The following is a 26213-nucleotide window of genomic DNA, read 5'->3' as shown; positions in this document are numbered from 1 at the left end:
GGGAACCCCCTGCCGACGCTTGAAACCGGGATGCGAAGCCGCTGAGGATGATTGCCCCGCTAATTGAGGGGTTCGTGCCTCTTTAAAAGGAGGCGTGCCGACGGAACATAGGGGCATTCCCATTGGCTGGTTTTTACACCCCCTTGTTGACGTCACGGGATTCCCGGTTTCTGATTGAGAGCGGCGTGTATCTTCTTGGGGCGCGTCGGGCGTTAACCTCTTGTTTGCCGGGTGGTCGGGCGTATTCTGCGCTCGGTGGCTCCAGGTCGCCCGCTCGCCCACCGCCACGCCGGTCACCATGGTCAGTGCCTCCGGGAGGGGCGGGGGGGGGGACTCCGGGGCGCATGTGCGCGTCAATCCATCAATAATAGTGATAATAATAATAATAATAATGATAGCATTTATTAAGCGCTTACTACTACTACTAATGATGATGGCATTTATTAAGCGCTTACTATGTGCCAAGCACTGTTCTAAGCGCTGGGGAGGTTACAAGGTGCTCAGGTTGTCCCACGGGGGGCTCACAGTCTTAATCCCCATTTTACAGTTGAGGTAACTGAGGCCCAGAGAAGTTAAGTGACTTGCCCGAAGTCCCACAGCCGACAATTGACAGAGTCGGGATTCGAACCCAGGACCTCTGACTCCAAAGCCCGGGCTCTTTTCCAGCGAGCCACGCTGCTTACTACGTGCAAAGCACTGTTCTAAGCGCTGGGGAGGTTACAAGGTGCTCAGGTTGTCCCACGGGGGGCTCACAGTCTTCATCCCCATTTTACAGATGAGGTAATTGAGGCCCAGAGACCTGCCCAAAGTCCCACAGCTGACAATTGACAGAGGTGGGATTCGAAGCCAGGACCTCTGACTCCAAAGCCCGGGCTCTTTCCACTGAGCCACGCTGCTTCTGTGATGACATTTGTTCAGCGCTTACTACGTGCCAAGCGCTGTTCTAAGCGCCCGGGAGGTTACAAGGTGATCAGGTTGTCCCACGGTGGGGGCTCACAGTTTTAATCCCCATTTTACAGACGGGGGAACTGAGGCTCAGAGAAGTGAAGTGACTTGCCCAAATAATAATAATAATAATGGCATTTGTTAAGCGCTTACTACGTGCAAAGCACTGTTCTAAGCGCTGGGGGGGATACAATGTGATCGAGTTGTCCCACGTAGGGCTCACAGTCTTAATCCCCATTTTTACAGATGGGGAAACTGAGGCTCAGAGAAGTTAAGTGACTTGCCCAAGGTCACACAGCAGACTTGCGGTGGAGCTGGGATTCGAACCCACGACCTCTGACTCCAAAGCCCGGGCTTTTTCCACTGAGCCACGCTGCTTCTCTTAAGTCACACAGCTGACAAGACTGTGAGCCCACTGTTGGGTAGGGACTGTCTCTATATGTTGCCAATTTGTACTTCCCAAGCGCTTAGTACAGTGCTCTGCACACAGTAAACGCTCAATAAATACGATTGATTGACTGGCGGAGTCGGGATTTGAACCCATGACCTCCGTGCTCTTTCCACTGAGCCAAATGATAGCATTTGTTCAGCACTCACTATGTGCCAAGCACTGTTCTAAGCACCGGGGAGGTTACAAGGTGATCAGGTTGTCCCACGGGGGGCTCACAGTTTTAATCCCCATTTTACAGACGAGGGGACTGAGGCTCAGAGAAGTTAAGTGACTTGCCCAAAGTCACACAGCTGACAGTTCATTCATTCATTCAGTCGTATGAATTGAATGGGACAGTTGTTTCCAAGAGCTTAGTACAGTTCTCTGCACACAGTAAGCACTCAATAAATACGATTGAATGAATGAATGAAGTTGGCAGAGTCGGGATTTGAACCCATGACCTCGGACTCCAAAGCCCATGCTCTTTCCACTGAGCCAAATGATGGCATTTGTTCAGCACTCACTATGTGCCAAGCACTGTTCTAAGTGCCGGGGAGGTTACAAGGTGATCAGGTTGTCCCACGGGGGGCTCACAGTTTTAATCCCCATTTTACAGACGAGGGAACTGAGGCTCAGAGAAGTGAAGTGACTTGCCCAAAGTCACACAGCTGACAATTGGCGGAGTCGGGATTTGAACCCATGACCTCTGACTCCAAAGCCCAGGCTCTTTCCACTGAACCAAATGATGGCATTTGTTCAGCACTCACTATGTGCCAAGCACTGTTCTTAGCGCTGGGGAACAACTGTCAGCTGTGTGACTTTGGGAAAGTCACTTAACCTCTCTGAGCCTCAGTTCCCTCATCTGTAAAATGGAGATTAAAACTGTGATACAAGGTGATCAGGTTGTCCCACGGGGGGCTCACAGTTTTAATCCCAATTTTACAGACAAGGGAACTGAGGCCCAGAGAAGTTGTGACTTGCCCAAAGTCACACAGCTGACAGTTGGTGGAGTGGGATTTGAACCCATGACCTCTGACTCCAAAGCCTGTGCTCTTTCCACTGAGCCAACTGATGGCATTTGTTCAGCACTCACTATGTGCCGAGCACTGTTCTAAGCGCCGGGGAGGTTACAAGGTGATCAGGTTGTCCCACGGGGGGGGCTCACAGTTTTAATCCCCATTTTACAGACGAGGGAACTGAGGCTCAGAGAAGTTAAGTCACTTGCCCAAAGTCACACAGCTGACAGTTCAGTCATTCATTCAATCGTATGAATTGAATGGGACAGTTGTTCCCAAGCGGTTAGTACACAGTAAGCGCTCAATAAATACGATTGAATGAATGAAGTTGGCGGAGTCGGAATTTGAACCCATGACCTCTGACTCCAAAGCCCGTGCTCTTCCCACTGAGCCAAATGATGGCATTTGTTCAGCGCTCACTATATGCCAAGCACTGTTCTAAGCGCTGGTGGGGGGTGGGGGGGAATACAAGGTGATCAGGTTGTCCCGCGGGGGGCTCCCAGTTTTAATCCCCATTTTACAGATGAGGGAACTGAGGCTCAGAGAAGTTAAGTGACTTGCCCAAAGTCACACAGCTGACAGTTGTTCCCAAGTGCTTAGTACAGTGCTCTGCACACAGTAAGCAGGGAAGCATCGTGGCTCAGTGGAAAGAGCCCGGGCTCTGGAGTCAGAGGTCATGGGTTCAAATCCCGGCTCCGCCACTTGTCAGCTGTGTGACTTTGGGCAAGTCACTTTGCTTCTCTGGGCCTCAGTTCCCTCATCTGGAAAATGGGGATGAAGATTGTGAGCCCCACGTGGGACAACCTGATCACCTTGTAACCTTCCAGCGCTTAGAACAATGCTATGCACATCGTAAGCGCTTAATAAATGCCATCATTAAGTAAGCACTCAATAAATACGACTGAATGAATAAATGAAGTTGGCGGAGTAGGAATTTGAACCCATGACCTCTGACTCCAAAGCCTGTGCTCACAGTCTTAATCCCCATTTTACAGACGAGGAAACTGAGGCTCAGAGAAGTGAAGTGACTTGCCCAAAGTCCTGGGCCCCCCGGCCTCACTTAATCATTCATTCAGTCGTATTTATTGAGCGCTTACTGGGTGCAGAGCACTGGACTAGACGCCTGGGGAAGTACACCCCTTCCTCAACCCCTCCAGACTGAGCCCGCTGTTGGGGAGGGACCGTCTCTCTATGTTGCCGACTTGTACTTCCCAAGCGCTTAGTACAGTGCTCTGCACACAGTAAGCGCTCAATAAATACGATTGAAGGAATGAATGAAAAGCCCCAACTGAAGTGGAGAGGCTCCGGACGGGCTGTAAGCTCCTTGTGGGCAGGGAGAATGTGTCTTGTTTCCTGTTGTTTTGTACTCTCCTAAACGCTTAGTACAGTGCTCTACACGTAGTAAGAGCTCGATAACGACGATTGTACAGTGCTCTGCACACAGTAAGCGCTCAATAAATACGATTGATGATGATGATTGAATGAATTAATGGTACTTATTGAGTGCTTACCGTGTGGAGAGCTTAGTACAGTGCCCTGCACTGTGTAAGCGCTCGATAAGTTCGAGTGAATGATTTAGTGGTACTTACTGAGCGCTTACCGTGTGCAGAGTTTAGTACAGTGCTCTGCACGTAGTACCACTATGTCCTTATCGAGTGCTTACTTTGTATAGCGCTTAGTACAGTGCTCTGCACATAGTAAGTGCTTGATAACTACGATTGAATGAATTAATGGTACTTATTGAGCGCTTACTATGTGCGGAGCACTGTACTAAGCTCTGCACACAGTAAGCGCTCGATAAGTTTGATCGAATGAATTAGTGGTATTAGTGGTATCATTAAACGCTGGATAACTACGATTGAATGAATTAATAATGAAAAATAAGTGTGGTGGTATTTATTGAGCGCTTACTGTGTGCAGAGCTTAGTACAGTGCTCCGCACATAGTAAACGCTCGATAAGTTCGATTGAATGAATTGGTGTGGATAACTACGATTGAATGAATTAATAATGAAAAATAAGTGTGGTGGTATTTATTGAGCGCTTACTGTGTGCAGAGCTTAGTACAGTGCTCCGCACATAGTAAACGCTCGATAAGTTCGATTGAATGAATTGGTGGTACTTAGTGAGCGCTTACTGTGTGCAGAGTTTAGTACAGTGCTCCGCACATAGTAAATGCTCGATAAGTTCGATTGAATGAATTGGTGGTACTTAATGAGCGCTTACTGTGTGCAGAGCTTAGTACAGTGCTCTGCACATAGTACCACTATGTCCTTATCGAGTGCTTACTTTGCATAGCGCTCAGTACGGTGCTCTGCACATAGTAAGTGCTCGATAACTACGATTGAATGAATTAATGGTTCTTATTGAGCGCTTACTATGTGCGGAGCACTATACTCAGCTCTGCACACAGTAAGCGCTCGATAAGTTTGAATGAATTAGTGGTATTTATTGAGCGCTTACTGTGCGCAGAGCTTAGTACAGTGCGCTGCACATAGTAAGCGCTGGGTAACTATGATCGAATGAATTAATAATGAAAAATGTGTGGTGGTATTTATTGAGCGCTTATTGTGTGCAGAGCTTAGTACAGTGCTCCGCACATAGTAAACGCTCGATAAGTTTGATTGAATGAATTGGTGTGGATAACTACGATTGAATGAATTAATAATGAAAAATAAGTGTGGTGGTATTTATTGAGCGCTTACTGTGTGCAGAGCTTAGTACAGTGCTCCGCACATAGTAAACGCTCGGTAAGTTCGATTGACTGAATTGGTGGTACTTAATGAGCGCTTACTGTGTGCAGAGCTTAGTACAGTGCTCTGCACATAGTAAGTGCTCGATAACTACGATTGAATGAATTAATGGTACTTATTGAGCGCTTACTATGTGCTGAGCACTGTACTAAGCTCTGCACACAGTAAGCGCTCGATAAGTTTGAATGAATTAGTGGTATTTATTGAGCGCTTACTGTGTGCAGCGCTTAGTACAGTGCTCTGCACATAGTAAGCGCTGGATAACTACGATTGAATGAATTAATAATGAAAAATAAGTGTGGTGGTATTTATTGAGCGCTTACTGTGTGCAGAGCTTAGTACAGTGCTCCGCACATAGTAAACGCTCGATAAGTTCGATTGAATGAATTGGTGTGGATAACTACGATTGAATGAATTAATAATGAAAAATAAGTGTGGTGGTATTTATTGAGCGCTTACTGTGTGCAGAGCCTAGTACAGTGCTCCGCACATAGTAAACGCTCGGTAAGTTCGATTGAATGAATTGGTGGTACTTAATGAGCGCTTACTGTGTGCAGAGCTTAGTACAGTGCTCCGCACATAGTAAACGCTCGATAAGTTCGATTGAATGAATTGGTGGTACTTAATGAGCGCTTACTGTGTGCAGAGCTTAGTACAGTGCTCCGCACATAATAATGGCATTTGTTAAGCGCTTACCATGGGCAAAGCAGTGCACATAGTAAGCGCTCGATAAATTCGATTGAATGAATTAGTGGAACTTATTGAGCACTTACTGTGTGCAGAGCTTAGTACGGTGCTCCGCGCATAGTAAGCGCTCTATAAGTACGATTGGCACTTATTGAGCGCTTACAGTGTGCGGAGCACTGTACTAAACGTTTGGGAGAGTAGACTAGAAAAGAATTAGTGGACACGTTCCCTGCCCGCAACGAGTTTAGAGTGCATCTACCCCAGCGGTTAGAACAGTGCTTGGCACATAGTAATAATAATAATAATAATAATAATGGCATTTATTAAGCGCTTACTATGTGCAAAGCACTGTTCTAAGCGCTGGGGGGATACAAGGTGGTGAGGTTGTCCCACGTGGGGCTCACAGTCTTCATCCCCATTTTACAGATGAGGGAACTGAGGCACAGAGAAGTTAAGTGACTTGCCCAAAGTCACACAGCTGACAAGTGGCGGAGCCGGGATTCGAACCCACGACCTCTGACTCCAAAGCCCAGGCTCTTTCCCACTGAGCCACGCTGCTTCCCTAGTAGGCGCTTAAGAACCGGCGTGGCTCAGTGGAAAGAGCACGGGCTTGGGAGTCAGAGGTCATGGGTTCAAATCCCGCTCCGCCACTTATCGGCTGTGTGACTTTGGGCAAGTCACTTCACTTCTCTGGGCCTTGGCTCAGTGGAGAGATCACGGGCTTTGGAGTCAGAGGTCATGGGTTCAAATCCCGGCTCAGCCAATTGTCAGCTGGGTGACTTTGGGCAAGTCACTTAACTTCTCTGGGCCTCAATTTACCTCATCTGTAAAATGGGGATTAAGACTGGGAGCCCCCCGTGGGACAACCTGATCACCTTGTAACCTCCCCAGCGCTTAGAACAGTGCTTTGTAAATAGTAAGCGCTTAATAAATGCCATCATTATTATTATTATTATTACTGAGAGCTCACCTCCTCCAGGAGGCCTTCCCAGACTGAGCCCCCTCCTTCCTCTCCCCTCCCCCGCCTTACCTCCTTCCCCTCCCCACAGCACCTGTATAAATGTATATATGTTTGTACGTATTTATTACTCTATTTTATTTGTACATATTTATTCTGTTTATTTTATTTTGTTAATATGTTTTGTTCTCTGTCTCCCCCTTCTAGGCTGTGAGCCCGCTGTTGGGTAGGGACCGTCTCCATATGTTGCCAACTTGGACTTCCCAAGCGCTTAGTACAGTGCTCTGCACACAGTAAGCGCTCAATAAATACGATTGAATGAATGAATTAATTCCCCCGGCATCCCGCAGCAGAACCGCAGACCCGGTTGGGGCGGAGTGTGCACCCTTTCATTCAATCATATTTATTGAGCGTTTACTGTGTGCAGAGCACTGTACTAAGCACTTACGCTTGCCGCCGCATTCCTGCATTAGAGAAGCAGCGTGGCTCAGTGGAAAAAGCCCGGCCTTGGGAGTCAGAGGATTCATTCAATCGTATTTATTGAGCGCTTACTGTGTGCAGAGCACTGTACTAAGCGCTTGGGAAGTACAAGTTGGCAACATCTAGAGACGGTCCCTACCCAATAGCGGGCTCACAGTCTAAGAGATGTGGGTTCTAATCCCGCCTCTGCCACTTGTCAGCTGTGTGACCTTGGTGAAGTCACTTAACTTCTCTGTGCCCCAGTTCCCTCATCTGTAAAATGGGGTTTAAGACTGTGAACCCCATGTGGGACAACCTGATCACCTTGGAGAAGCAGCGTGGCTCAGTGGAAAGAGCCCGGGCTTTGGAGTCAGAGGTCATGGGTTCAAATCCCGGCTCCGCCAACTGTCAGCTGTGTGACTTTGGGCAAGTCGCAGCGTGGCTCAGTGGAAAGAGCCCGGGCTTTGGAGTCAGAGGTCTTGGGTTCAAATCCCGGCTCCGCCAACTGTCATCTGTGTGACTTTGGGCAAGTCAATTAACTTCTCTGGGCCTCAGTTACCTCATCTGTAAAATGGGGATTAAAACTGTGAGCCCCCGTGGGACAGCCCAATCAATTTGTAACCTCCCCAACGCTTAGAACAGTGCTTTGCACATAGTAAGTGCTTAACAAATACTATTATTATTGTAACCTCCCCAGTGCTTAGAACAGTGCTTTTCACATAGTAAGCGCTTAATAAATGCCATTATTATTATTATGTGGGACAACCTAATTACTTTGTATCTCCCCCAGCGCTTAGAACAGTGCTTGGCCCATAGTGCTTAACAAACACTATTATTATTATTTTTATTATTCTCGCTGGAGGGGTCCCCGGAGACCTTGCCCCTCCCCCATCCTCCAAGGGGGACACACCCTAGTTTCATTCATTCATTCATTCATTCAATCGTATTTATTGAGCACTTCCTGTGTGCAGAGCACTGTACTAAGCGCTTGGGCAGTACAAGTTGGCAACATAGAGAGACGGTCCCTACCCAACAGTGGGCTCACAGTCTAGAAGGGGGGAACTAGAAGGGACTTTCAGCCCCTGTCTGAGAGCAGATTGGGTTGGGAGGATCCCAACTCCACCACGTGTCTGCTGTGTGACCTTGGGCAAGTCACTTAACTTCTCTGAGCCTCAGTTACCTCATCTGTAAAATGGGGATGAATCAATCAATCGTATTTATTGAGCGCTTACTGTGTGCAGAGCACTGTACTAAGCGCTTGGGAAGTACAAGATGGCAACATATAGAGACAGTCCCTACCCAACAGTGGGCTCGCAGTCTAAAAGGGGGAGACAGAGAACAAAACCAAACATACTAACAAAATAAAATAAATAGAATAGATATATACATGTAATATAAATAGAGTAATAAATATGTACAAACATATATACATATATAAGACTGTGAGCCCGCCATGGGACAACTTGATCACCTTGTATCTCCCCCAGCGCTTAGAACAGTGCTCTGCACATAGTAAGTGCTTAACAAATGCCATCATTATTATTATTATTATCCCTGGGACACTAAGCGCTACTGTGCTTGCCAGTCAGTGGTATTTCTGAGTGCTTCCTGTGGCAAGAGCACTGTACTTAATGCTTAGGGGACTACAGTTCAACAGAGTTGGTAATAATAATAATAATAATAACAATAATAATGGCATTTTTAAGCGCTTACTATGTGCCTAGCACTGTTCTAAGCACTGCAGGGTTACAAGGTAATCAGATTGTCCCACATGGGGCTCACAGTTTTAGTCCCCATTTTACAGATGAGGTAACTGAGGCACAGGGAACTTAAGTGACTTGCCCAAAGTCACACAGCTGACAGTTGGCGGGGTGGGATTTGAACCCATGACCTCTGACTCCCTGCTCTTTCCATTAAGCCACGCTGCTTCTCTGCTTGGTAGAGATGACTCATTTATTCATTCATTCAGTCGTATTTATTGAATAATCCCTGCCCTCGAGGCGTTTTACAATATAGAAGATTGAGAAGCAGCCTGGCTTTCTGGAATTTATTTATTTTTCTTGTACTTATCTATTCTATTTATTTTATTTTGTTAGTATGTTTGGTTTTGTTCTCTGTCTCCCCCTTCTAGACTGTGAGCCCACTGTTGGGTAGGGACAGTCTCCAGATGTTGCCGACTTGTACTTCCCAAGCGCTTAGTACGGTGCTCTGCACACAGTAAGCGCTCAATAAATACGATTGATTGATTGATTGATTGAAAGAGCACGGGCATGGGAGTCAGAGGACCCAACTTCTAATTACGGCTCTACCTTTACCTGCTGTGTGACCTGGGACAGGTCACTTAACTTCTCTGTGCTTGTCACCTCATTTGAACAATGGGGATTAAATCTTCCTCCTTCCAGTTTAGACTGTGAGTCCCATGTGAGGCAGGGACTTGTCCAACCTGATGATAAACTTGTGTTTACCCCAGTGATTAGAACAGTGCTTGACACCTACTAAGCACTTAACAAATGTCACTTAAAAAAATTCTAGTGGAGGAGTCTTTTAGACTGTGAGCCCACTGTTGGGTGGGGACTGTCTCTATATGTTGCCAACTTGTACTTCCCAAGCGCTTAGTACAGTGCTCTGCACACAGTAAGCGCTCAGTAAATATGATTGATTGATTTACAATCCAGGCTGATGCCCTTTTTCTTCTGCCCCCACCCCGCCCTGTTTCTAATCACTGCAATAAAGCAGGGTGGCTCAAAAGGTTAAGTCAATCAATCAATCAATCGCATTTACTGAGCGCTTACTGTGTGCAGAGCACTGTACTAAGCGCTTGGGAAGTACAAGTTGGCAACATATAGAGACGGTCCCTACCCAACAGTGGGCTCACAGTCTAAAAGGGGGAGGTGACTTGCCCAGGGTCACCCAGCTGACAGTTGGCGGAGCCGGGATTTGAACCCATGACCTCTGACTCCAAAGCCCGGGCTCTTTCCACTGAGCCACGCTGCTTCTCTAATAATGATATCTAATCTAATAGTAATGATGATGGTATTGGTTAATAATAATAATAATAATGATGGCATTTGTTAAGCGCTTACTATGTGCAGAGCACTGTTCTGAGTGCTGGGGAGGTTGCAGGGTGACCAGGTTGTCCCACGGGGGGCTCACAGTCTTCATCCCCATTTTGCAGATGAGGGAACTGAGGTCCAGAGAGGTTAAGTGACTTGCCCAAAGCCACACAGCTGACAAATGGTGGAGCCGGGATTTGAACCCATGACCTCTGACTCCAAGGCCTGGGCTCTTTCCACTGAGCCACGCTGCTTCTCTAATAATGATATCTCATCTAATAATAATGATGATGGTATTGGTTAACAATAATAATAATAATAGTAATGGTGGAATTTAAGCGCTTACTATGTGCAAAGCATTGTTCTAAGCTCTGGGGAGGTTACAAGGTGATCAGGTTCTAGACCTTTAGACTGTGAGCCCACTGTTGGGTAGGGACCGTCTCCATATGTTGCCAACTTGTACTTCCCAAGCGCTTAGTACAGCGCTCTGCGCACAGTAAGCGCTCAATAAATACGACTGAATGAATGAATGACTGGAAAGAGCACGGGCTTTGGAGTCAGAGGTCATGGGTTCAAATCCCAGCTCCGCCAATTGTCAGCTGTGTGACCTTGGGCAAGTCACTTAGCTTCTCTGTGCCTCAGTTACCTCATCTGTAAAATGAGGATTAAGACCGTGAGCCCCACACTGGACAACCTGATCACCTTGTATCCTCCCCAGTGCTTAGAACAGTGCTTTGCACATAGTAAGCGCTTAACAAATGCCATTATTATTATTATTTAATGATCAGGTATAGGCCAGTGGTGCCAAAAGCTCTGGCTACAATCTACCACCACCCTCCCCAACACTCCAGGCCTCTTGTCCTCTCTTTTCTCTTCTTTCTCTGCCCCATTCTCTGCTTCCCTTGGCTCCAGCCACATGACCTATTGGGCACACCATGAGCCTGAGAGTCAGAAGGACCTGGGTTCTAGTTCCCATCTGTCTTCCCTCTTACCTTCCCATTGCTTTAGATTCTTTGTGTCTCAGAAGCCCGCAACCTTGGCATTATCCTCGACTCTCCTCTCTCTCATTCAATCCATCACTAAATCCTGTCAGTTCCACCTTCGCAACATCCTAAAATCCACCCTTTCCTCTCCATCCAAACTGCTGTATTAACCCAGTCTTTTATCCTATCCTGCCTTGATTATTTTATCAGCCTCCTTGCTGACCTCCCTGCCTCCTGTCTCTTCCCAGTTCAATACATACTTCACTCTACTGCCCAGATCATTTTTCTACAAAAATGTTCAGGCCATGTTTCTCCTCTCCTCAAGAAACTCCAGTGGTTGCCCATCCACATCCTCATCAGAAAAACACTCCTCACCATTGGCTTTAAAGCACTCAGTCGCCTTGCCCCCTACCTCACCTCGCTACTCTCCTACTTCAACCCAGTCTGCACACTTTACTCCTCCCCTCCCCACAGCACTTGTGTATATTTGTACATATTTATCACCTTATTTATTTTATTAATGATGTGTATATAGCTATAATTCTATTATGCTGATGGTATTGACACCTGTCTATTTATTCTGTTTTGTTGTCTGTCTCCCCCTTCTAGACTGTGTGCCCATTGTTGGGTAGGGACCATCTCTATATGTTACTGATTTGTACTCCCCAAGCCCTTAGTACAGTGCTCTGCACACGGTAAGCGCTTGCCCATTGTTGGGTAGCGTTCTCTATATGTTGCCAACTTGTACATCCCAAGCGCTTGGTACAGTGCTCTGCACACAGTAAGCGCTCAATAAATACAATTGAATGAATGAATGAATGAACCTTCTCACTGTACCTCGCTCTCTTCTATTTCGCCACTGAACTCTTGCCCACATCCTGCCTCTGGCCTGGAATATCCTCCCTTCTCATATTGAAAGACAATTACTCTCCCCAGCTTCAAGGCATTATTCATTCAATCGTATTTATTGAGCGCTTACTGTGTGCAGAGCACTGTACTAAGCACTTGGGAAGTACAAGTTGGCAACATATAGAGACAGTCCCTACCCAACAGTGGGGTCACAGTCTAGAAGGGGGAGACAGAGAACAAAACAAAACATATTAACAAAATAAAATAAATAGAATAGATATGTACAAGTAAAATAAATAAATAAATAGAGTAATAAATACGTACAAACATATATACATATATACAGGTGCGTGGGGAAGGAAAGGAGGTAAGGCGGGGGGGTGGAGAGGGGGAGGAGAGGGAGAGGAAGGAGGGGGCTCAGTCTGGGAAGGCCTCCTGAAGGAGGTGAGCTCTCAGTAGGGCCTTGAAGGGAGGAAGAGAGCTAGCTTGGCGGATGGGCAGAGGGAGGGCATTCCAGGCCCGGGGGATGACCTGGGCCGGGGGTCGACAGCGGGACAGGCGAGAACGAGGCATGGTGAGGAGATTAGCGGCAGTGGAGCGGAGGGTGCAGGCTGGGCTGTAGAAGGAGAGAAGGGAGGGGAGGTAGGAGGAGGCGAGGTGATGGACAGCCTTGAAGCTGATGGTGAGGAGTTTCTGCCTGATGCGTAGGTTGATTGGTAGCCACTGGAGATTTTTGAGGAGGGGAGTAACATGCCCAGAGCGTTTCTGGACAAAGACAACCTGGGCAGCGGCATGAAGTATGGATTGAAGTGGGGAGAGACAAGAGGATGGGAGCTCGGAGAGGAGGCTGATACAGTAGTCCAGACAGGATAGGATGAGAGCTTGAACGAGCAGGGTAGTGGTTTGGAGGGAGAGGAAAGGGCGGATCTTGGCAATGTTGCGGAGCTGAGACTGGCAGGTTTTGGTGATGGCTTGGATGTGAGGGGTGAACAAGAGAGCGGAGTCGAGGATAACACCAAGGTTGCGGGCTTGTGAGACGGGAAGGATGGTAGTGCCGTCAACAGTGATGGGAAAGTCAGGGAGAGGGCAGGGTTTGGGAGGGAAGACAAGGAGTTTAGTCTTGGACATGTTGAGTTTTAGGTGGCGGGCAGACATCCAGATGGAGATGTCCTGAAGGCAGGAGGAGATGCGAGCCTGGAGGGAGGGGGAGAGAGCAGGGGCCGAGATGTAGATTTGGGTGTCATCAGTGTAGAGATAATAGTTGAAGCCGTGGGAGCAAATGAGGTCACCAAGGGAGTGAGTGTAGATCGAGAACAGAAGGGGACCAAGAACTGAACCTTGAGGAACCCCCACAGTAAGAGGATGGGAGGGGGAATAATAATTTTTGTGCATAAAGCCTGAGTGTGAGATGGAGTACCAGTTTCCGCAGGGACTCAGGACCCTGGGGGATCAAATAGTAATGCCGCTACGCAACGTGAACAGGTCCAGAGTCACAATCCTGCCTCTCCCTAGCCATGCCAACGTGCAGGCTTGGGGTGGACTGTAGGCCGGGAGTGCTGTCACATAATGGTTGTGGGCGGTAGGCCTTCGACTCCTCTCCGGTGGGCCGGGAGATGGGGCCTATGTCCTCCAGCCTCCACCATCCTTCAGCCCCTGCTGGGAGGTGCCGATCCCGGGGGAGGAGGGGCAGAAATGACACGGCTGCATACTGGTCAGAATCCAAGATCTGTGATTCAGAACGGCCAGGATTGGGGCCTGGGCAGGTTTTGAGGCTGTTAAACATCAGAGGCACCAAAGCTCTCCAACAGAGCCCCCGGCTGGGAGCTGCCTGCTTGGTTTTGCTCAGGGTAGGTGTCAGGGAAGCCTGGGAATCAGAAGGACCTGGATTCTAATTCTGGTTCCGCCACTTGTCTGCTGTGTGACCTTGGGTAAATCGCTTCACTTTTCTGGACCTCGGTTACCTCACTTGTAAAATAAGATTAAGACTATGACCCCCATGTGGGACAGGAACTTTGTCCAACCCAATTAGCTTGTATCTACCCTAGCACTTAGAACAGTGCTTGAAACATAATAAGTGCTTGACAAATACCATCATCATTATTATTATTGTTATCATTATTATGTCACACCTGGGCTTACGAAAGCAAAGTCTCAGAGGCACCCTTCTTGAGCACCTGCGGCGAAAAATGTATTTGCTTTGGTCTAGACTGTGTTACTGCGTCACTAGAGAAGCAGCATGGCTCAGTGGAAAGAGCCCGGGCTGGGAGTCAGAGGTTATGGGTTTGAATCCCAGCTCTGCCACACGTCTGCTGTGTGACCTTGGGCAAGTCACTTAACTTCTCTGAGCCTCAGTTACCTCATCTGTAAAATGGGGATTAAGATTGTGAGCCCCATGTGGGACAACCTGATCACCTTGTATCTCCCCCAGCGCTTAGAACAGTGCTTTGTACATAGTAAATGCTTAACAAATGCCATCTTTATTATTATTATTACTACAAACCAAATAACCCAAGGCAGTTCATCCCTCTCCCTCCCCACCTTTCCCTCCCTTTCTACTCCTTCTCTTCCTTCATCTCCCTTTCTTCCCCATCCCACTGCCCTCTCTCCCTCTATCTCCTTCCTTTGCCCCATCTCTCCCTCTCTTTTCTTTCTCTCTCTCTCCCTCCAGGAGTTAGCTCATCTGTGGTTAGCCTCCAGGATTCCCCTTAGCTTGGCTGCTGGTTGGTGTGAGATGGAGGCAAGGATCCTCTGCTCTCTTTCTCTCTGTTTTACTCTCACGGTTTACAGTGATGATTACCAAATAAATGCAGGTAGGTACTCTGTAACTAAGCTTGGTGTCCAGTGAGTCTCATGATCCATCACAGCACAGAAATTTCTACCTATCCATCATTCATTCACAAAATTCTCAACCATTCCATCGCTCGACTAATTTTAACGCTTTTGGTCGAGCCTCACCTAGCCTCCCTTGATCATTACTGAGCAAAAAATAAACCCTGAGCTGTGGGGCCAGGTTCCCCGGGGACAGCACTAACCGGTGACTTGCTCATCCCTTTCCAGCTGTCCCTTTGGCGCCCAGCAGTCCTGGAACCCAGAAATATCCATGGTTATTTTTCTTCTTTCATCTTTCAGAACAAGCCATCTTTCAACCTGATTTCTGAGAAATGTGACATTCTGTCCATCCTCAACGAACATCCCGAAAACCGAATCTACCAGCGAAAAATTCAGGTAAGGCCAGATATTGGGCAATATCCTGATTTTTTTTTTTTTTTTTTTTGGTTTTTGTTAAGCGCTTACTATGTGCCAGGCACTATTCTAAGCACTGGGGTAGATCCAAGGTAATCAGATTGGACACAGCCCATGTCCCTCATGGGGTTCACAGTCTTCATCCCCATTTTACAGATGAGGTAATTGAGGCACAGAGAAGTGAAGTGACTTGCCCGAAGTCACACAACAGACTGTGTTTAGACTGTGAGCCCACGGTTGGGTAGGGACTGTCTCTATATGTTACCAACTTGTACTTCCCAAGCACTTAGTACAGTGCTCTGCACACAGTAAGTGCTCAATAAATACGATTGATTGATTGATTGGTAAATGGCGGAGCCAGGACCAGAACCCAGGTCATTCTGACTCCAAGACCCTTGCTGTATCCAGTAGGCCATGCTGCTTCTCTAGGCCATGCAAAGAGGTCATCAATCAATCAATCAATCAATCAATTGTATTTATTGAGTGCTTACTGTGTGCAGAGCACTGTACTAAGCGCTTGGGAAGTACAAGTTGGCAACATATAGAGATGGTCCCTACCCAACAGTGGGCTCACAGTCTAGAAGGGGGAGACAGAGAACAAAACAAAACATATCAACAAAATAAAATAAGTAGAATAGATATGTACAAGTAAAATAGAGTAATAAATACGTACAAACATATATGCAGGTGCTTTGGGGAAGGGAAGGAGGCAAGGCGGGGGGATGGAGAGGGGAAGGAGGGGGAGAGGAAAGAGGGGGCTCGGTCTGGGAAGGCCTCCTGGAGGAGGTGAGCTCTCAGTAGGGCCTTGAAAAGTGGAAGAGAGCTAGCTTGGTGGATGTGGGGAGGGAGGGCATTCCAGGCCAGGGGGAATGTGTCCTGCCAAGCAGTGGGTCAGAAAAGGCTCATGGATTGGGTAGGAGAGGTGGTAGCCTGGGACCAGGGTGCCCGTGGGATGGGCTTGGAGGGGCAGGGCTTGCCAAGAGGGCAGCGGCGGATTCGTGCAGAACTGAGTGGTGTTGGCAAGGGGATCATGCTACCTTCTCCTGCTGGGATGTGTAAAATCAGTCAATCATATTTATTGCACGCTTACTGTGAACAGAACACTGTACTAAGCGCTTGGGAGAGCACACTACAACAGAGTTGGTAGACACGTTTCCTGCACACAAGTGACTTGGGTGGACTAGTCCAGCAAGACAAGTCACAAAATCAGTCAGGGCTAGGGTTCACCTTATTCTGTAGGACCAGGGCCCGCTCTCCAATGGCAGAAGGGACAGGGCTTCCATATTTCTTTGGGAATTTTCCTCAAAGCTCCCAGTATTCCAGGTCTGTTCCAAGGGGCCGAGAATCTGCCGTCCCTCTCTCCTGTGGGAGGAATTCTACCCACGAAACTTTTCCGACTTGGGCTTCTTCTCTAGTAAGAAATATGCAGATTCCCCTGAAATGTCCAACCCCATTTTTTCCCACTCCCACCATCAATATGAAAAATGACTTGAACACATGTACTGTGTTTCCTCTGCCAAGAGGCATTCAGGGAATGTGAGTTCGATCCCCAGATTTCACATCCTCAGAGTTGTAAATTCCTTGTGGGCAGAGAACATGTTTACCAACTGTGATGTATCATAACTCTCCCAAATGCAGATTAGATTGTTCGGCACACAAAGCTTAGAGAAGCAGCATGGCTTAGTGGAAAGAACCTGGGAGTCAGAGGACCTGGGTTCTGGCTCTGCCACACTTGTCTGCTGTGTGAACTTGGGCAAGTCACTTAACCTTTCTGTGCCTAAATTATGTCATCTGGAAAGCAGGGATAAAGACTGTGAGCCCCATGTGGGACATGACTGTGTCCAACCTGATTATTGGTATCTACTCCAAAGCTTAGTACAGTACCTGGCACCTAGTAAACGCTTAACAGATACCATAAAAAAGCACTCAGTAAATACCACTGTTGAGTGATACCACTCTCAAGGCCCTACTGAGAGCTCCCCTCCTCCAGGAGGCCTTCCCAGACTGAGCCCCTTCCTTCCTCGTCCCCCTCTCCATCCCATCTTACCTCCTTTTCTTCCCCACAGCACCTGTATATATGTATATATGTTTGTGCATATTTATTACTCCATTCATTTTACTTGTACATATCTATTCTATTTATTTTATTTTGTTAGTATGTTTGGTTTTGTTCTCTGTCTCCCCCTTTTAGACTGTGAGCCCACTGTTGGGTAGGGATTGTCTCTATATGTTGCCAACTTGTACTTCCCAAGCACTTAGTACAGTGTTCTGCACACAGTAAGCGCTCAATAAATACGATTGATTGATTGATTGATGCTGTAAAAGGCAGTGCTGACCCAGGCCTCTGGGCCAGAGAGAGTTGTTGGTCAGGAAAGCTGGGGAGATGGAGTTCCTAGTTAGATCTGTCTCGCCGGATCGGCCTGCAGAAGGATATGCGGCAGGAGGAGAATCCAGGGGACTTGATCCACTTGTGCTTTCCAGGTCAGTGACCATGATTTCTGTCCACCAAGGAACTCAGCAAAAGGTTTACCTCAGTCAGGAAGACAAAAGGCGATGGGAACTGCTTTTACCGAGCGTTGGGCTTTGCCTACTTGGAGTCTCTTCTTGGGAACGACAGAGAAATTCTCAGGTAAGTCACAGCTCACGTGGTGTTCCGTCTGCAGGATAACGCTGCAGGATAATGCGGGATAAGAAAAGCAGCGTGGCGCAGTGGAAAGAGCTCGGGCTTTGGAGTCAGAGGTCATGGGTCCCGGCTCCACCAATTGTCAGCTGTGTGACTTTGGGCAGGTCATTTCACTTCTCTGGGCCTCAGTTACCGCATCTGTAAAATGGGGATTAAGACTGTGAGCCCCCCCATGGGACAACCTGATCACCTTGTAACCTCCCGAGCCCTCAGTACAGTGCTTTGTACATAGTAAGCGCTTAATAAATGCCATCGTTATAGCGCTGGCCATGCTTCTGGGAATCAAGGTTTTCATTTTCACTGGACTCTACCCTTCATCCAAGGCCGGAGGATTGCTACTATTCATTCGGTCGGTCGTGTTTATTGAGCGTTTACTGTGTGCAGAGCACTGTACTAAGTGCTTGGAGAGTACAATTCAGCAATAAAGAGAGACAATCCCTGCCCACAGTGTTAAGCCCTGTGCTACACACCGGAGAAGAAATGAGATAATCAGATTGGACACAGTCTCATCAAAGGCTCACAGTGTAAGAAGTGGAGAGAGCGGGTACCTTATCCCCATTTTACAGGTGAAGAAACCGAAGGACAGAGAAGTTAAGTGACTTGTCCAAGGTCACAAGGCAGAGCTGGGTTCTAAACCCAAGTTTCCCGACTCCCAGTCCCGTGACCTTTTCACTATATCGCACTGCCTCTTTCCTCAACAAGGGCTATTAAGAATTGAACAGCTGCCGAAGGAGGCTGAAGAAGGTGTTCTTCTCTGGAGGTTTCCGGGAAAGATTGTCATCCAGCTGAGAGGGATCTTATCTATCAGAGAAACAGCGTGGCCTGGTGGAAAGAGCACAGGCCAGGGAGTCGGAGGACCTGGGTTCGAATCCTGACACCGCCACTTGTTCGCTGTGTGGCCTTGGGCAAGTCACTTAACGTTTTTGTGGCTCAGTTCCCTCACCTGTAAAGTGGGGATTTTTTAATGCTATGTCTTAAGCTCTTAGTATGTGCCAGGTGCTGTGCTAAGCACTAGGGTAGCTTCAGGCTAATCAGGTTGGATACAGGTTGCCCCACCTAGAGCTCACGATCTTAATACCCATTTTACAGGTGAGGAAACTGAGGCACAGAGAAGTTAAGTGGCTTGTCCAAGGTCACACAGCGAACAAATGGCAGTGCCAGTATTAGAACCCAGGGCCATGCTTTCTCCATTAGACTGCACTGCTTCTCCCTCTATTAAGACTGTGAGCCCCATGTGGGATGGACCAGATTGGCTTGTGTCCAACCCATTGCTTAGTACAGGCTTGGCACAGAGTAAGTGCTTACAAAGACCACAATTAGTATTATCATTAATATTTTTATCATCGTCATAATAATGGCATTTATTAAGCACTTACTATTTGCAAAGCATTGTTCTAAGCGCTGAGGAGGGTACAAGGTGATCAGGTTGTCCCACGGGGGGCTCATGGTCTTAATCCCCATTTTACAGATGAGGTAACTGAGGCCCAGAGAAGTTAAGTGACTAGCCCAGAGTCACACAGCTGACAATTGGCCAGAGCCAGGATTCAAACCCATGACCTCTGACTCCAAAGCCCAGGCTCTTTCCACTGAGCCACGCTGCTTATCAAAGACTAATTTTGTAACAGAGACAAAGAGAAGCAGCATGGCATAGTGGATAGAGCATGGGACTGGGACTCAGGAGGTCATGGGTCCTAATGCCAGCTCCTCCACTTGTCTGCTGTGCGACCTTGAGCAAGTCACTTCACTTCTCTGTGCCTCAGTTACCTTATCTGTAAAATGGGGATTGGAACTGTCAATCAATCAATCGTATTTATTAAGCGCTTACTGTGTGCAGAGCACTGTACTAAGCGCTTGGGAAGTACAAGTTGGTAACATATAGAGATGGTCTCTACCCAACAGTGGGCTCACAGTCTAGAACACAGTCTGTCAGCCCCACGTAGTCAGGGACTATGTCCTCCCACCCAATTTTTTTGTATCCACCCCAGCACATAGTTCAGTGTGTGGCACACAGTAAGTGTTAATAAATACCATAATTATTAACGGATGACTGAGGGGATTTTCTGCCCCATTCGGTCTGCTAGAAGGAGCAGATCTCCCCATCACCACCCAGCCTGGCCAGGCTGGCACCTGGGCATTTGCTATTCATTCATTCGTTCCTTCATTCAGTCGTATTTATTGAGCGCTTACTGTGTGCAGAGCAGTGTACTAAGTGCCTGGGAAGTACAATTTGGCAACATATAGAGACGGTCCCTATCCAACAACGGGCTCACAGTCTAGAAGGGGGAGACAGACATCAAAACAAAACACGTGGACAGGTGTCAAGTCATCAGAATAAATAAAAATAAAGCTAGAAGCCAAAGTGTGCTCAGCTGCAGAACCTTTTGAGAAAGAAGGTCTGGAGGCAGGTCACGTCTGCATGTGCTGCATGGCCTCAGTCCCCGCTGCAGGGGAATAATAATGATGGTATTTGTTAAGCACTTACTATGTGCCACACACTGTTCTAAGCACTGGGGTTGATACAAGATTATCAGGTTGTCCCTCGTGGGGCTCACAGTCTTAATCCCCATTTTACAGATGAGATAACTGAGGCACAGATAAGTTAAATGACTCTCCCAAAGTCACACAGCTGACAAGTGGTGCAATAGGGATTAGAACCCAGGACCTCTGAATGCCACCTCCCTGGCCCTCCTGAGAACGCAGGGCAGGGATACTACTTCTGTCTCTTGCACTTGGAAGACCTGGACCCCCGTCTCCTGGGGTAGTAGTTCCACTGTCAGTCAGTTGTATTTATTGAGCACTTACTGTGTGGAGAGCACTGTACTAAGCCCTTAGGAGAGTATAATTTATAATCAATAAACAGACACATTCCCCGCCCACAACAAGCTTACAGTCTAGAGGGGAAGACACGCATTAATATAAATAAATAAATTACATATATATTATATGTACATAAGTGCTGTGGGGCTGGGAGGGGGGTGAAGAATGAAGGGAGTAAGTCAGGGCGACACAGAAGGGAGAGGGAGACACCCTTTCGGTGGTCCTGTCCAGGAGGATAAATTTACAGACGGAGGACCCTCGGGCTGCATCCCGACTCGTCTCCAGATCGGCAGAATGGATCCCAGGCATTACCTATCCCCCTCTTTGATCCAAAAGAATGACATCTGCTCCTGTGCCCAACACAGTGCTTGGCACATAGTTAACACTTGAATGAGTACCGTGATCTTGAGGCCCTGCCTGATTGCTTGAGAGAGCCACATGTGGCCACTCCACCCACAGACAGCAGCCCCCCCACCATCTCCACCCTTCCCTGTCTCCTCTGCCAGGGGAGCTGGGGGCTCCTCTTTAGGTGGCAGATGAAGCAGTGATGAGAGGAGGGGTTCATGAGGGATTTCCAATCAATCAATAATATTTATTAAGTGCTTACTGTGTGCAGAGCACTGCACTAAGCTCTGCAATAAATAATACAATACTACTAAGCTAAGTCCACCTCTGGGTCGCACCTGGAGAGTTTCCAGTACTCTACCAGTCTCGGCTGTGGGAGGGAGAGTCAAGCAGAGGCATACCCATTCTGTTCCTAGCTTGGGCAGTGGCTAGCGAGTGGAAGGCAATCTGCTGCATGTCAAAAGTCATCCATGCTGGGCAGCAGCAGCATGGGAGAGAGTCGAGGGTGGAGACTCAAGTTGACTGCGCAGAAGGAGGCAATGGTAAACCACTTCCATATTTTTACCAAGAAAACTCTATGGGTACATTACCAGAACAATTGCAGATGGAGAGCTGGGCGTTCTGGGAGAGATATGTCCGTGGTGTTACTACGGAAATGACTTGACAGCATAAGACTGTCCTCTCCTGCTCCACCCCCTCCCCATCCACCCGCCTTACCTCCTTCCCCTCCCCACAGCACATGTATATATGTTTGTACGTATTTATTACTCTATTTATTTTATTTGTACATATTTATTCTATTTATTTTATTTTGTTAATATGTTTTGTTTTGTTGTCTGTCTCCCCCTTCTAGACTGTGAGCCCGCTGTTGGGTAAGGACCATCTCTATATGTTGCCAACTTGTACTTCCCAAGCTTTTAGTACAGTGCTCTGCACACAGTAAGCGCTCAATAAATACAATTGAATGAATGAATGAATGAGACAAGATTAAGCTAAGAGTACAATATAGCAGAGTTGGTAGACCCATTCCCTGCCCACAACAAACTTACGGTCTAGAGGGGGAGACAAACGTTAATGCAAATAAATAAACTAGAGCTGTGTTCTTAGAACTGTGGGGCTAAAGGTGAGTAAAGGCAGCAAATGCAAGCACAAGGGCGACACAAAAGTAAGCGCTCAATAAATACAATTGAATGAAGTCACTTAATCAATGGAATTAGGCTTTTACTGCACAAGGAGCACTGTATTAAGCACTTGGGAGAATGCAATATAACAGAGTTGGTAGACACATTCCCTACCCCCAACAAGCTTACTTCCCTAGGCCTCAATTCCCTCATTTGGCAAAGGGGGATGTGATACCTGTTCTCCCTCCCTTAGTCGGCCAGCCCCATGTGGAACAGGATCCATGTCCCACCTGATTCTCTTGTCTCAACCCCTTAGCACCTCGTAAGCACTGGACAAATCCCCAAATTATCATTATTTTCTTCCTAAAGGTTTAAAGAGCTGCTGCTGAAGACCCCAAGCGATCTGGTATCCGCAGGATTTGAGGAGCCCAAGTTTCAGAGCTTCTTTGTAGCTGTAAGTAGGTTGTAAGGTGGGCCATCCTGGGGTCCTGGGGATTAGGAGGCGGGGGGTAACAAGTATCTCCCAGGAGTCCTGTCGAGAGAGCAGCCAAAACCTGGTGGGGTTTGGATCCCTAGGTGGGAAGTTATAGATGGCAAGAGGACTATTTTGGGTGTTGGCCCTGTTTTGGAGCTTCTGGATTTGGGGTTTCCATGTGCCCACCTGAGGATATCACTCAGACTTGGCACCCCAAGGAGGGGAGCCCTTTCTCGGGTGCTCCTGTTCCTGCCAGGAGGGAGTACTAGAGGAAGGACTGTAAGAGACTGTAAACTCACTGTGGGCAGAGAATGTGTCTACCAACTCTGTTGTATTGTACTCCCCCAAGCGCTAAGTACAGTATTTGTGAGAAGCAGCGTGGCTCAGTGGAAAGAGCCCGGGCTTGGGAGTCAGAGGTCATGGGTTCGAATCCCAGCTCCACCACTTGTCAGCTGTGTGACTTTGGGCAAGTCACTTAACTTCTCTGGGCCTCAGTTCCCTCATCTGTAGAATGGGGATGAAGACTGTGAGCCCCACGTGGGACACCCTTGATTACCTTATATCCCCCCCAGTGCTTAGAACAGTGCTTGGAACATAGTAAGCACTTAACAAATACCAATATTATTATTATTATTATTATTATTACTCTGCATGTAGTAAGCACTCAATAAACAAATACCATTAAAAAAACCTTGCATATAACTCATTTAAGCTTGCATATCAAACTGAGAAACTCAAGCCTTATTTAATTTCAAGTACGGTATTTATTAAGATGTTTCTATGTGCCAAAGCACTGTGCTAAGGGCTGGGGTAAGACACCATAAGATGATCAGATCAGAGATGGCCCCGTCCCACGTAGGACTCACAATCTAAGAGATAGGGAAAGGTGGTCCTTTATCATCATCAATCGTATTTATTGAGCGCTTACTGTGTGCAGAGCACTGTACTAAGTGCTTGGGAAGTACAAGTTGGCAACATATAGAGACAGTCCCTACCCAACAGTGGGCTCACAGTCCTACATCCCATTTTACAGATGAGCAAAAGGAGGCACAGAGAGGTTGAGTAAGTTGTCCAAAGTCACCCAGGAGACCTGTAGCAGAATTGGGTCTAGAACCCAGGTCCCCTGACTCCCCCGCCCACCGGGCTTTCCAGTAGGCCCCCCCACTTAGATGGATAAAAATGATTCTACCTGCAAATGGGTTTGTTGTTAACAGTGACACAGCTTAGGTTGGGGCTACCGCCCAGGGTTGGCTATCGATCCCAGGGCTCTTCTGTGGCTGCTTCAGATGGGTCCTCCCGAGAGGACCAGGAGATCCTACCTCTCTCTGATGCTCAACTTGGGTTTAGTTTTTCAGTGCAGTCGAGATGGTGGAGAAAGACAGCTCGGTTTCCAGCCTGTTGAAAGTGTTCAACGACCAGAGTTACTCTGACAGAATCGTCCAGTTCCTCCGGCTTCTGACCGCGGCCTTTATCAAGAACCGAGCAGATTTCTTTCGCCATTTTGTCAGTGAGGAGATGGACGTCGGAGACTTCTGTGCTCAGGTTGGCGCTTTGGAATAGAAGGAGCAGGCAACTGTCTCAGGGGTGGCAGGGGGTGGCGTGTCTTTGGCCATCCCTCTGACACATGGGTAGCAGTGAGGCTGTCCAGGTGGTTGGTCATGATCCTAGGGTTGGCCTCCCCCATGAGGAATTCCTAGGAGATGGTGATTCTCTACTCCATTATAAGGAGGATGGGCCTCCTTTCCACCCTTAACCCTGCCCAGGGGCTTGGGTGTTAATGGGAGTAGGTGCCCCAAATTGGTTGTGAATCATGGAAACTCTTCCATCCATGTGAGAGTGCTAGCTGAGGCAGCAGCCTCGATGGCTCAGTCTGAGTCAGGGGGTAGGGGTGGGCTGGGGACTTGGTGATCCATCCTAGTTCAGCCCAGAAAATCAGGACTGCCTCCCCTGGAGTGCGAATGGAAATGCCCCCTGCTGTGGCCGCCGATACTTGGACGATGATGATAGCTGAGGATGTGTTTTTCCCCGTTTTTCTCTGCCCTCCTTCTGTCGTCCCCCCTCCCCTCCATTCTCCCCCTCTTTTAAACCCATTGCTCTCCAGCTTTAAGTGACCATGACTTACCACTGGGTGCCAATAACCAGTACTCACTAGGGACAAGAGAGAGAGATCCAAGCAGAGACTGAATCCTGGGTTTGGGACGTGAGGTGATGGCGGCTTTTCCCGGAGGTACCAGGCCCCAGCAGCCTGGTCTCCATCTCCTTCTCCTCTCCTTCTCTGCCTCCTCCTTATCCTTCTCCTCCTTGTCCCCTTGCTCCCAGCTCTGTACAAAGCTCAGCAAGTCAGGGTCCCTGCTTCGTCTGCCTCTGTGAACGTTTCGTGGTTCTGTTTCTGGTCTGTGATTCATCAAGGAGCTCCCAAAGTGGTGCACATTTCCACAGAATGGTCTGAAACTGCCTGGCATATTTTGCATTTGGACCCTGCCCTTGAGGCTCTTACAATCTAACATAGAAGGTGGGCCAAACATACAGAAGAAATGAGAAAGCTTAATCACGACAGAGATCTAAAGCCCCAAATGCCCAGTAAAGAGAGGATGTGTGCCACCAAAAGAGGTCTGCAGCTACATTGCTTTCTTATTACCCTTCATGTCTGTCGACTAGTGAGTCGGTGTGGACATGAGTGAGACTCTGCCTTGCCCCTCTCCGTAGTGGGGAATGAAAGCAGCTCCCCCTGAGTCTAGCTTGCCGCCCCAGGCAGCTTGGGTTTTGGTCTTGTCTTATGCCGTCGAGTCGGCAGTGGTCTCTGATCCATAGAAACTCCATGGACCCATCTCTCCCAGAACGTACCACTTTCCATCTGCAATTGTTCTGGTAGTGCATCCATTGAATATTCTTGGTTAAAGTACAGAAGTTGTTTACCATTGCCTTCTTCCGCGCAGTAAACTCTCAGCTCTTTCTTATATCACTGCTGCTCAGCACAGGTAAGTTTTGACTGGTAGCAGATTACCTTCCACTCGCCCAAACTAGGAATGCAATGGGTATGCCTCTGCTCGACTCTCCCTCTCGTAGTTGAGGCTGGTAGAGCACTAGAAACTCTCCAGATGTGAACCTGAGAGGGATGGGTTTTGGTGCCAGGGCCTAAAGACCATCCCTTTGTTGGCATTTCCAGGAAGTGGAGCCAATGGCCACAGAATGCGACCACGTTCAGATCACGGCACTGTCTCAGGCTCTGAATATACCTCTTCAAGTTGAGTATGTGGATGAAGCGGACGGCGCCCTGAACCATCACGTGTTTCCTGAGGCAGCCAGCCCATCAGTTTACCTGCTTTACAAAGCGTCACACTACAACATCCTTTACACGGCAGCCGGAGTGGATTGATGCAGGGGGTGAGGGTACCTA

The 26213-nt window shown here is 47.9% G+C and overlaps 1 protein-coding gene and 1 non-coding gene across 2 annotated transcripts; both read left to right on the top strand.

Moving 5' to 3' along the window:
* The first annotated feature begins 289 nt into the window (after positions 1 to 289).
* OTUB2 (OTU deubiquitinase, ubiquitin aldehyde binding 2) lies at positions 290 to 26213 on the top strand. Its single transcript, XM_038750774.1, has 6 exons — positions 290 to 301; positions 15262 to 15357; positions 17886 to 18004; positions 22711 to 22795; positions 24164 to 24358; positions 25983 to 26213. Exons 1-6 carry the CDS (start codon positions 299 to 301, stop codon positions 26190 to 26192), a joined length of 708 nt encoding a protein of 235 aa, XP_038606702.1. The 5' UTR covers positions 290 to 298; the 3' UTR covers positions 26193 to 26213.
* Positions 21543 to 21678, top strand: LOC119937755. The gene has a single exon (XR_005454201.1). It is a non-coding gene; the product is annotated as a small nucleolar RNA SNORA7 (small nucleolar RNA).

This window comes from Tachyglossus aculeatus, chromosome 1 (assembly GCF_015852505.1).
Source record: "Tachyglossus aculeatus isolate mTacAcu1 chromosome 1, mTacAcu1.pri, whole genome shotgun sequence".
NCBI lineage: Eukaryota > Metazoa > Chordata > Mammalia > Monotremata > Tachyglossidae > Tachyglossus > Tachyglossus aculeatus.
The sequence above is the reverse complement of the archived record's forward strand: the minus strand, read 5'-3'. Positions and strand labels throughout refer to the sequence as shown.